The 11,480-nt window shown below is 41.2% G+C and overlaps 1 protein-coding gene and 1 pseudogene across 1 annotated transcript; one reads left to right on the forward strand and one right to left on the reverse strand.

Annotated features, from left to right (window-relative positions):
- Positions 1 to 339: 339 nt before the first annotated feature.
- LOC128693397 (cilia- and flagella-associated protein 52-like) lies at positions 340 to 5,673 on the forward strand. The gene is made up of 5 exons (XM_053783076.2): positions 340 to 470; positions 2,033 to 2,184; positions 3,027 to 3,258; positions 3,628 to 3,767; positions 5,211 to 5,673. The coding sequence occupies exons 2-5, from the start codon at positions 2,063 to 2,065 to the stop codon at positions 5,242 to 5,244; spliced, it is 528 nt and encodes a 175-aa protein (XP_053639051.2). The 5' UTR covers positions 340 to 470; positions 2,033 to 2,062; the 3' UTR covers positions 5,245 to 5,673.
- Positions 5,674 to 6,867: 1,194 nt separating this feature from the next.
- Positions 6,868 to 8,056, reverse strand: LOC128693396 (piwi-like protein Siwi; annotated as a pseudogene).
- Positions 8,057 to 11,480: the final 3,424 nt, after the last annotated feature.

Genomic DNA, 11,480 nt, shown 5'->3' on the forward strand with positions numbered 1-11,480 from the left:
GGAGCACTCTATTGTTTCCATGATGGAACTGTTGGGTACAATTATTTGGGCGGCAGCCCACCCCGGTGGGTGATAGCAAGAACTGACTTGCTTAAAGATCGCATGTGACACCTGGTCTGTCCGAACCTACCGAACCTAGTTTCCACCCCCCACCTCCCCCCGTGACTTGTCTTGCATTGGTAAGATCGCCTGGCTCCGATTGTTTTACACACACACACACACACACACACACACACACACACACAATAATATATATATATATATATATATATATATATATATATATATATATATATATATATATATATATATATATCACTGTTTCAGGGTGGAGTGATGGGCGGCTGCGTGGGCTGGGAGCGGAGAGTGGGCGTGTGGTGTGGGTGGTGGAGGACGCCCACCACGGCGGCGTCAACACTGTCGTCGCTCTCACGAACGACCACGTTGTCTCCGGAGGTCGTGACGGAAGGGTAAGTTCTCGTAACCATAATGATAACAAAATCCTTCAGTGTAACGTGTGGGGGAGACTCGCGAAGGAGATTCAGAGAGAGTAAGAGACAGAAGAAATTTAAATGTAAAAATTTAGGTGTGTGGGGGGGGGGGGAGGGCATGATTCTGAAATTACTACAGTGCTGAAATTCTATCATGGTTCTGCGAGTGTAATATTTACGTCTTGTGGGGGAATTGAAACTTGTCACGTAATATGATGTCTGAACTGTTGAACCTTACGTGATGTCAGAACCATTGAAGCTTGTAAAGTGATGTCTGACCTGAGGGTTCTTGTATACCTTGTTTGCCAGTAGTAACAGCAGTACCAATGTTTGTCAGTAGTAACAGCAGTACCAATGTTTGCCAGTAGTAACAGCAGTACCAACGTTTGCCAGTAGTAACAGCAGTACCAATGTTTGCCAGTAGTAACAGCAGTACCAATGTTTGCCAGTAGTAACAGCAGTACCAATGTTTGTCAGTAGTAACAGCAGTACCAATGTTTGCCAGTAGTAACAGCAGTACCAATGTTTGTCAGTAGTAACAGCAGTACCAATGTTTGCCATTAGTAACAGCAGTACCAATGTTTGCCATTAGTAACAGCAGTACCAATGTTTGCCAGTAGTAACAGCAGTACCAATGTTTGCCAGTAGTAACACCAGTACCAATGTTTGCCAGTAGTAACAGCAGTACCAATGTTTGTCAGTAGTAACAGCAGTACCAATGTTTGCCAGTAGTAACAGCAGTACCAATGTTTGTCAGTAGTAACAGCAGTACCAATGTTTGTCAGTAGTAACAGCAGTACCAATGTTTGCCAGTAGTAACAGCAGTACCAACGTTTGCCAGTAGTAACAGCAGTACCAATGTTTGCCAGTAGTAACAGCAGTACCAATGTTTGCCAGTAGTAACAGCAGTACCAATGTTTGTCAGTAGTAACAGCAGTACCAATGTTTGCCAGTAGTAACAGCAGTACCTATGTTTGCCAGTAGTAACAGCAGTACCAATGTTTGTCAGTAGTAACAGCAGTACCAATGTTTGCCATTAGTAACAGCAGTACCAATGTTTGTCAGTAGTAACAGCAGTACCAATGTTTGCCAGTAGTAACAGCAGTACCAATGTTTGCCAGTAGTAATAGCAGTACCAATGTTTGCCAGTAGTAATAGCAGTACCAATGTTTGCCAGTAGTAACAGCAGTACCAATGTTTGCCAGTAGTAACAGCAGTACCAATGTTTGCCAGTAGTAACAGCAGTACCAATGTTTGCCAGTAGTAACAGCAGTACCAATGTTTCTGATCATTTTATTTGCATTCGTGAGGAAAGCGCTGAACCCGAAAGGGTCGTACAGCACCTGAATACAAAGGACAGGCTCGATCCAAGGAAAACTGAGCTACATTCTCCTTTTTCCTGGATCAAACTTACCTTCACTTCCCCCCCCTCACCGTTCCCCAGGTGTCACATGATGCATGCGGGTTCAGCACTTCCAAATAATTATCATGACCCATGTGGGTTTAGCGCTTCATATAAACATGACAAGGGTGTGAGGTAGGTGCGGGTGTGGCTGCCTGAGGGATGTGGCATGCGGATGACAGCCTCTCAGAAGGAACACAGGGGAGAGGTGACGCACCTGGCTCTAGCACCGTCAGAGGCTCGGGTACTCTCCTGCAGCGGTGACGGCTCGTGCATCCTCTGGCTCCTGCCGTGAGTACCTCACTCTTCCAACCATTTTCATGCGAGCAAGATCCTGGTCTAACAAAGGTACTTATATTAAAGACCCTGTCCTAGGAAGGTAAATATCATTACGAGATATTTACTCGTTTTAACCATTAGCTTAATATTAATACCGTAATATTAATACCAACTATCCTGACACAGGCACCCACTACACTAACACAGGCACCCACTACACTAACACAGGTATCCACTACACTAACACAGGTACCCACTACACTAACACAGGCACCCACTACACTAACACAGGCACCCACTACACTAACACAGGCACACACTACACTAACACAGGCACACACTACACTAACACAGGCACCCACTACACTAACACAGGCACCCACTACACTAGCACAGGCACCCACTACACTAGCACAGGTACCCACTACACTAACACAGGTACCCACTACACTAACACAGGTACCCACTACACTAACGCAGGCACCCACTACACTAACACAGGCACCCACTACACTAACACAGGCACCCACTACACTAACACAGGTATCCACTACACTAACACAGGTACCCACTACACTAACACAGGCACCCACTACACTAACACAGGCACCCACTACACTAACACAGGCACACACTACACTAACACAGGCACACACTACACTAACACAGGCACCCACTACACTAACACAGGCACCCACTACACTAGCACAGGCACCCACTACACTAGCACAGGTACCCACTACACTAACACAGGTACCCACTACACTAACACAGGTACCCACTACACTAACGCAGGCACCCACTACACTAACACCAATAACCACTTCTCTAAGTATTAACTAACAACTTTCCAGGGAGCTGGAGCGGATGTACCGACTCACTGCTCATACAGTGTTCCTTGGTGGTAGTTTGTTGAAGAGTGGTGAGATTGTTACTGTGGGAAGCGATGGGTCCTTGCTGGTGTGGGATCACTTAGATGGTACCCTCCTGGCTGACCTGCCAGCCTCCAACACACCTATCACTACCATCGCTGCCACTCCTGATGATGCTACCATAGTCACTGCCGGCGAGGATGCTGTTATCAAGGTACGTATAACAGAAGGTGTAGGTTAAAGAAAAAATACAAGGTTTACACGGCCCAATACACTAGGTTTTTCTCGTGAGTTTCTAGGAAGCTGCTGCTTCCTTGCACGAACCTACCTCTTTTATCCACTTGTGATGCACTGGTGTTATTGCTTTGTATAACCCACTAATGACTGCCAATGGTGGACCTACATTTTTGGGCCCTGAAAACTGAAACTGTTATGGGGGCCCCTTCTCATGCAGTAGACACAAAAATTTTGAGCAATATGGACTAAAGCCGTTTCTGGGGACCCTCCGGGATTAGGAGCCCTGAAGCTTAAGCTTCATTAGTTTCATAGTAGATCCGCCCCTGATGACTGCACATCCACACAGGTATGGAACTGGAATAAAGGTCGTGTGACCCATGAAGGACAAGGACACAGTGGTGCTGTCACCAAGATCTGCATATCTCCCAGCGGGGATGTGTTGGCCTCTGTGGGCAAGGATGGAGCTCTGCTCTTCTGGAAGATCCCGTAAGTCAAGACTGTGTAGCATGATTTGCCCTCTGTCACACACTGATGCTCTGTGGGAACAGTTGATGGACATTATCCTGTAGGAACAGCGCATGGATATTATTCTGCGGGAGCCGTTAATGGACATTACTGTGGGAACAGCTGATGGACATTTCAAAATCATGTGTGATGTTAATGGGAGTTATCTATTAATACTAAAAGAAAAATTTTAGATGGATAATTTTAAGGATAGTATATCTATGGGGAAGCGCTAAACCCCTGAGAGTTATGCCCATAGGCAGACTCTAAACAACTAGGGGTTTTACAGCGCCTGGGAAATGGGAGGTTTAATTCGAGGAAAGAGGTAGCTAAAATTTAATAGATCAAGAGTCCTTCAGTGCCATCAACGTACCTCCCATGAAGGGAAAACTTACATATTCTTCCACTAAGTCTGTCACTACCATGCCAGCAATATTTTCAACAGAATAATGTCCACTGATAATTACAGGACGCAGAATCGCTTAAACATAAACGTTAACAAATATTTACCTCACAAATACTTAATTTTTACCTGGTAAACATATTAAAAATAAACACTTAGATTTTAAGCTTTATGATCTTTCAAATTTTGATGCCGTGTGCCAAGAATGATTTAAGTAACAATAAGTAGTAAAAGTGTATATAATAATGCTTGTAGTATAAACATGTACATATAGGCATATAATTAATTATGAATTTGTAAGTGTCGATCAGCCATAAAGGCTCTCAAGATAAAGTGGAAGTAGGTTCTGCTGCCTAAAAAATAGGTTAGAGATGTAATATCACAAAGTAGCATCAACAAAGTAATTTTCCAAATTTAATTCATTACTAAAACATTGTAAAGGATATGAAATGCAACTGTCTGCACACGTTATCACAAGTATTGTACCATGAAGTTCACTGACAGATTGTATTGGTCGTGATGGTCCCATGGACGAGTCCCCTCCCTCTCTCATGCGTCCCTGATATCATTCCATAAGATTTTTGAAATGGTATGTATAGGACTGGTTTCTAGGTACCACCTCTCAAAGGAGCTCTTGATCAGTAGAGCTGGATTTATCATCGACTTCCATGAATTGAAACTAAATGCGTCCCATTCCCCAGGAGCTTTATTACTCATGTACGTTTAGTATTTTCCTCAGATTAAAGAAGGAAAGCCAAATATCAGTAGCTCTAACAGTACAACATTTAGTGCTAGAATAAATGATATCAGGTACTAACACCAGATATGTTGATCACTACGTATAATGAAGTACCAGTTAGATGCGCTATAAGCCACTAAACGTTTGTATAAATATGACAACTTTAAAACTGTGTAAAACTTTTATTAGTTCATCTGTCGCATATAGAAAACCACATTTTCATAATTGTTGTGAAATTAAACAAAAGTGAATTTTGTGAAAACCCCATTTTTTTTTTTTACAGATCAAAAAAGACTGCCGCCACTAACACAAGCTGATATTCATCAGCCAAGTTTGCTAATACCATGTCAACATGTCAACAATTTAAGGACCAGAGCAAGCTCAGGCGAGTACTTGATTAATTACCTCACTGCAATCATAGAAGTAACTGTGTTCATAGTCTATTGTTTGTATTTTAGAGCAGTTCACTCGTATCTGTCATACAGTATAATGGGGGACTGAAATGTAAGGGTAGGAATAAAAGGAGGCCAGGGTTAATGGGAGTGTAAAGTGAGCATCATTAATGGAGTTATAGTACGAGTCTGAGTTAATGAGGAAACTTTCAGTGAGATCAGTTAGTGTGTACAAGGGTCTGCAAACTTTTCATTACGATGGCCACGTCGTATATTTCTCACACTTTCACGGGCCAAAGAAAAAATTAGTCTTATAAATAAATGTAAATGAATGAATAAAATTTAAATAAATAAGTTTCATCTGGATCCTTTTTGTAATCATGATATAATCAGAACAACAGAAAAATGACGATTACGAAGAAACAATACAATGCTTACCCTGAGAAATGATATATAATGAGTAAAAATTGTCGAACACAAGCCAGTGTTCTGACAGTGTTATCAGTTACTGAACTGCAGATAAGAAAAGCTGACACAAGATTAATTTGTACAAGATTAATGGGGATGATGGAATTGGTTTTTAATTTCAAAATATTTATGCTGAACTGATGTTTCAAGCTTTAGGAGCCAATTGTTAGAATGGACTTCAAATGCTCTTCAGGTAAATTTGAGATATTTGGACTTGACATACTTCGTTTTTGAAAATGTTTGTTCACACAGGTACATTACCAAAAACTGATTCAAATCTACAAGCGAATCACTTCAAATTTGCAAACTGTTCAGGCTGTAAAAATTTATAAAATTGGATCAGTTCCTTCTTTATATTTTTCTTTCATCATATCATCTGATTGCAGATCAATAATTTCCATTTAAAACTAACTTGGCAATGTTTCATCATTGAAGTCAAATGGATTTTCAAACAGCTTTATTTAAAGTTGTTTTTCCATCAAGACCGGAAAATCGTTTCTGAAATCTTTTGCAAGTCATTAACGATTCCTGTTGCAAATGAAGAAAATTTTGCTTCACTTTCATAAGAACATAAGAAAGGAGGAACACTGCAGCAGGCCTGTTGGCCCATACTAGGCAGGTCCTTTACAATTCATCCCACTAACAAAAGACCATAAGAATGAACACTGTATTTCCCATTTCCAGGACTCAAGTCCGACTATATGAAAATAACTGGTTTCCCTGAATCCCTTCACTAAATATTACCCTGCTCACACTCCAACAAGTATGTCATACAAATTATTGAAAAACATCGTGAGGAAAGGACTTTCTCACTATCAAGAGTACAAAAATTCCTTGCTTTATGCAATAAATGCATTCCAGGCCAATGATACAAGGCAAAATTGCATAAAATTAATACAGTACACAACACAAAATAAGAGATATGTTCCTAGACTGCAAAATTCCATTTTTTGACAAATATTGACCAAAATAATTATAGCTTTCCACACCATAAATACCACAATACAAAGAATACTAAACTTTATATTCGAGAATTACAGTATGATCAGGATCATAAAGCTCTAGAAGTGGTTTGCTTTCACTCAAGACTGTCAATGCATACTGCAGGTTACATCTTGGAGAAGAAAATGAAACTTGGATACCATAGGCGATCAACCAAGTCATAGTGAGGGGGTCCATTGATAATTTCGCCAGTCATGTATGCCAGCTTATGTGCAAACATACATGGGGCAGGTACACGTATAGTCCCCTGCCAATTGTAGTACATATGGCAAAGTTTATATGCCAAGCGTTGCATGTGGTCAGGCTGCAAGCCGCTGCTGTCCTCTGTGATATTAAAGGATGTCGGACTCACAGTTCCTTCATTAATAGATTGAGATACCAAGAAAAAGTCGTACCTCTCAGGAAGTGTAATGACATCATCTATCACTGTGCCAGGCAATGGGTTTTCTAGTTGACCTCTGTTGTCTAGAATCATTCGAGTGTTGATCCTCTTGGACACAATTACAAAAGCAAACTTTGGGGACTTCATGCAAACCTCTTCAAAACACCTCTTAATAGCAGCTATTTCATGCTCCTTGACATATTATATCTGTCCTTCAACCCCATCACGATACACAATTACCAAATTTGGGTGACAGCCATTTTCCATATAATACCGACTCAAGGCATTTTTAACTCCTAATGCAAAATTATCAGTCAGCTCTTCCTGATTAACATGGCGGGCTGCTTGGGAGAGGTAACGGGTCCATGGCTGATTTAAGGAGGACACGACCGCACCGTATGAAATATCACGTCTGACTCTATCATGGTAGACATCATATCCAATAACCATGGCATTCTTAATGGGGACTGCGACACTCGATGGTTCACCACCCAGTTTGCAATTAATCTGAATAGCAACTTTTGTGGCTACTGACATCAGACCCTGCTTTTTGAAGAGTGTTCTGCTCAGGATACACTGACTAGGAATGCCCATTTTAATGCTGAGGTGGCGTTTGATAGCACTATACCTATCAGCCCGATTATTCGGTAGAATTGCCAGAACAAGCTGCTTTCCGGCACACTGGTTCAATAAACTTACATATTCCTGAGCACTATCACCATGCAAAGTAAATCTGCCAGGGCTGCTAATATTCATGCCCATGGGTGCTCCAACACGCTGCAAACAAGTAATCAGTCCATGTGCATCATCATTAAATTTCAATGGGTAGATAACTGCCCATATGTGATATTTTTCACAACGTGAGGAATGAAACAAATTAGAAACTTTCACCTGTCTTTCAAATAGCATCATTTTTGCCCTGAATGCGTGAATAGATCACAAATCAAATTTGTTTCGCGTTGCAATTTGAAATTCAATTAATTCATATGGCTTGTCACGTCTGCAAAAAATGCCAGTTTGCAAAGCCAATCAGTGTTTGGTAAAAGTGGTTCGGGTCGATTCTTCTGTGAGAAATTAATATATTTCCTTTCTGAGCTGAACGAACCATAAGAACCTTTCCACGACTAAGCCATCGAACTGCTGTATAATAAGGCAAGTTATCGAACTCTGAATCAGTTTCAGAAAATCACGAAACTGGCGATGAATAAGCCTGAGAGATCGAATGAAATTCACTGAAACAACAGGTTTCAGAATGCGACATATCCACATTTCCCGCACAATGCTTAACCTAACACAGAAACATGGGGGTTGAGTCCACCATCCTCACAAGCATTTGTGAACTGTCCAGCCAAACATTTCTTCAAACCGAACATGGTCTTGTCTCCATCAATTGTCCTGCATTACAGTTTATTCCACTACAGACTATATTCTAATAATTTTTTTTTTCTTCAATTCTTTGAAGATATCTTCCCCGGTTCCTATGCTGTGCATGCTATGCTTTGATGCTAATTCTTGTGTGACATTAAATTTATTGTCGACGCCACGGATGAACACTAGGAGTTGTAATGTGTCACATCATTTAATTCATCAACTGCGAGAGAATAAAACTAAAAATTTTGCAGTTTGATGAAATATATTGCATCCTATATCCTCAGTATCCTATATCCGCAGTATTTGGCGCAAGACTGAGGATTTTGAACAGATTTGCTTTTTCTGGGCATAACTCTGCCACAGCTTCCATCATACACTCTACTCAGATCTCCATCAGTGAATGGGTTTCCTCTTTTAGCTAACACATAAACTAGTTTGTAACTGACCCTCGTCAAAGCTTCATTTTCAGCTCTTCTGTGTAAAAGCCTTGTTGGGAAAGCAACCCGCATTGCATTGACTCAGATTTTTGTGAACGTTGTTATTACAACCTAGGAGTCCCAAATGCCTGTTATCCTGGATGTAAAGGGAGCATTATTATTATTATAATCAAGGGGGAAGCGCTAAACCCGGAGGATTATACAGCGCCTGGGGGGGGGATATGTGGAAGGCATTCAGGCTTAATTCGGGGAACTGGAGCACAGATCCAATTCCCTAAATCAAGAGCCCCTCACCAACATCAAGGAACCTTCCTTGAGGGGTGTAAAGGGAGCAAAACAAACACAGCAGAAAACTTTTGACTTGTATTATCCTTCACCAATTTAGAAAAGAAGTATGTACACTATATACAACAATAGGTATTAGTGCACTCCACGGTAAGCAAGGCAGAATAGAAGCCACTAGAGAGCAGACCGTGCTTCAACCAGCTCTAGAATGGGAATGACAAGGGCAGACAGGAGAGTGGTACCCACATAACCTCTGCGATTGCCAAAACCATCTTCTCATTGGCTAGAACCTGGGTGCTGGTTGAACGACGGGGCCCCATCGTCAACCCTCAGTCCCTGGTTCGCTGGTTGGGGGAGATAGCCTGTAAATGAGGGTATGTACATGCCCCGAATAAAGGTCACGTACTCTTGGCATGCCACAGCTGTGCTCCTATGAATTGGGAATAATTGGTTTAATTTTGGTTTCATAGTGCCGACATACATTATACTCCTTCAAAACTACAACAGTTTCGTGGCATACAACACACAAGGCTTTATCACCTGCTTGTATAAAGAAATACTTTGCACATCATTCTTCATTAAACAAGCGGTACTCAATCTGCACTGTTCTTTGTTCCTTCCATAACTGAAAGATATATCTGAAAAATGAAAAAGATTAAAACTGAAATTTGAACCAATTTTGATAGATTGTTACAAGCAGCAAAATCCATAACTTTAAGTGACTAAGAATGAGGGTTTATTAGTTAAACTATATATGAATATTTCAAGTTTCTGCAGGCCGCATAAAATCTTGTGGCGAGCCGCCATTTGGAGACCCGTGTTAGAGCGTTGAAAATGTTGGCAGTGCTTTCTGGGTGCTCTTGGGCAGTCTGTTAATACATGGTGAAGTGTTAGAACAGCCTGGTAATCCTTGCGGAGACGTACCGGGAATCACCTAGCATGTGCGAGTCATTTGTCTACTTTTTCATCGTGTGCCATCATGGTCTGATCCGTTATTGTGGGAGCGTAGTATTGCACACTTGATAGTGATGAAGACAAGATGGCCAGGAAGCTAATTACAGTTTGTTGTCCTCTAATTCAGACCAACTCTGTTGCCAACGAATTCGGAGTCGTTGAGAGAGAATTGGAAAATAGTCCGCAAAAGGCAATCTCCCCGTGGTAGATAAGCAGATCGTGGATGCAGACCAAGCAGCTGAGTGTATGTTGGTTACCCTGAACGTCCATGTATCCAGAGACCAAGCAAAGAACAACTTTTTGGGGTTGCAAGAAATAAGACATAATGGCTGTTGTATACAAAGAGTCAAAGAATAATTGGATGTGGGAAATTAAATTCTTGTATAACTTGTATGCATTTCAGGAGACTGAAACAGTAATGAAAGAGGAAAGATACATTATTGCAGTACATGCGATAGCAAGTATTGCATATACATCTGCAGAGAAAATGCTAACTAGCTCTACTAAATGTCCATAGGTTATTCTTTCTAGAAAAACAGCCACATACCTTACTCCATTTGGAAATGTGGGACCACTGCTGTTGTGTGAAAACACGAGTGACAGTTTTCAAAGAAAAGCGAGCACAAGTTTGAAGCGGACACCTTAGCCTTCAAGTATAAGTGGAAATAAACGTGGATAATCGGAACTTCCCAAGAAGGGAGGAAGAGGGGGAACGGGGGTTGAATAATATGACAATGTAAACATAAAGGTGGGGCACATTAGGAGACACTGTCAGAGTTCGTAATTTTTTTTTTTACTGTGTGAACATATGACATGTACGTACGAGTAAAAGAACCGTAAAGGTCGTCAAAGTAAAGGAAATGGGCATCGCAGGAAAGTTCGAAGGTCCTCAGACAGATCAAAGTTCTGAGTAGGTTCCTCACTAATGAGATGTGGGAATACCACGACAATTGCCAACCAAAATAGAAGACCAAGAAATTTTACTGTAGATACTGTGATAGGAGAGCAACAAAAATAAGTTGTAGGTTGACAAGACTTCCATAACAGATTTAGTTCTAACAACAGAAAACTGGAAATAACAAAAAAAGGCACAATACCGTGACTGGACCGATACACAGATAACCCACACATAAAAGAGAGAAGCTTACGACGACGTTTCGGTCCGACTTGGACCATTTACAAAGTTACACTAACCAGAAGTGGAGCAGGACGGCTATATATAGGCAGGAAGAGGTGGTGGTGGTGGTAGTAGTAGTAGTAGT

The sequence above is a fragment of the Cherax quadricarinatus genome, chromosome 57, assembly GCF_038502225.1.
Source record: "Cherax quadricarinatus isolate ZL_2023a chromosome 57, ASM3850222v1, whole genome shotgun sequence".
Taxonomy (NCBI): Eukaryota; Metazoa; Arthropoda; class Malacostraca; order Decapoda; family Parastacidae; genus Cherax; species Cherax quadricarinatus.

Excerpts from the sequence above, each read along its gene's own strand:
- LOC128693397 (XM_053783076.2), top strand. The coding sequence starts at position 2,063 with ATGCGGATGACAGCCTCTCAGAAGGAACACAGGGGAGAGGTGACGCAC. Across the intron at positions 3,259-3,627 it reads GCGAGGATGCTGTTATCAAG|GTATGGAACTGGAATAAAGG; the intron begins GTACGTATAACA and ends ACATCCACACAG. Across the intron at positions 3,768-5,210 it reads CTGCTCTTCTGGAAGATCCC|ATCAAAAAAGACTGCCGCCA; the intron begins GTAAGTCAAGAC and ends TTTTTTTTACAG.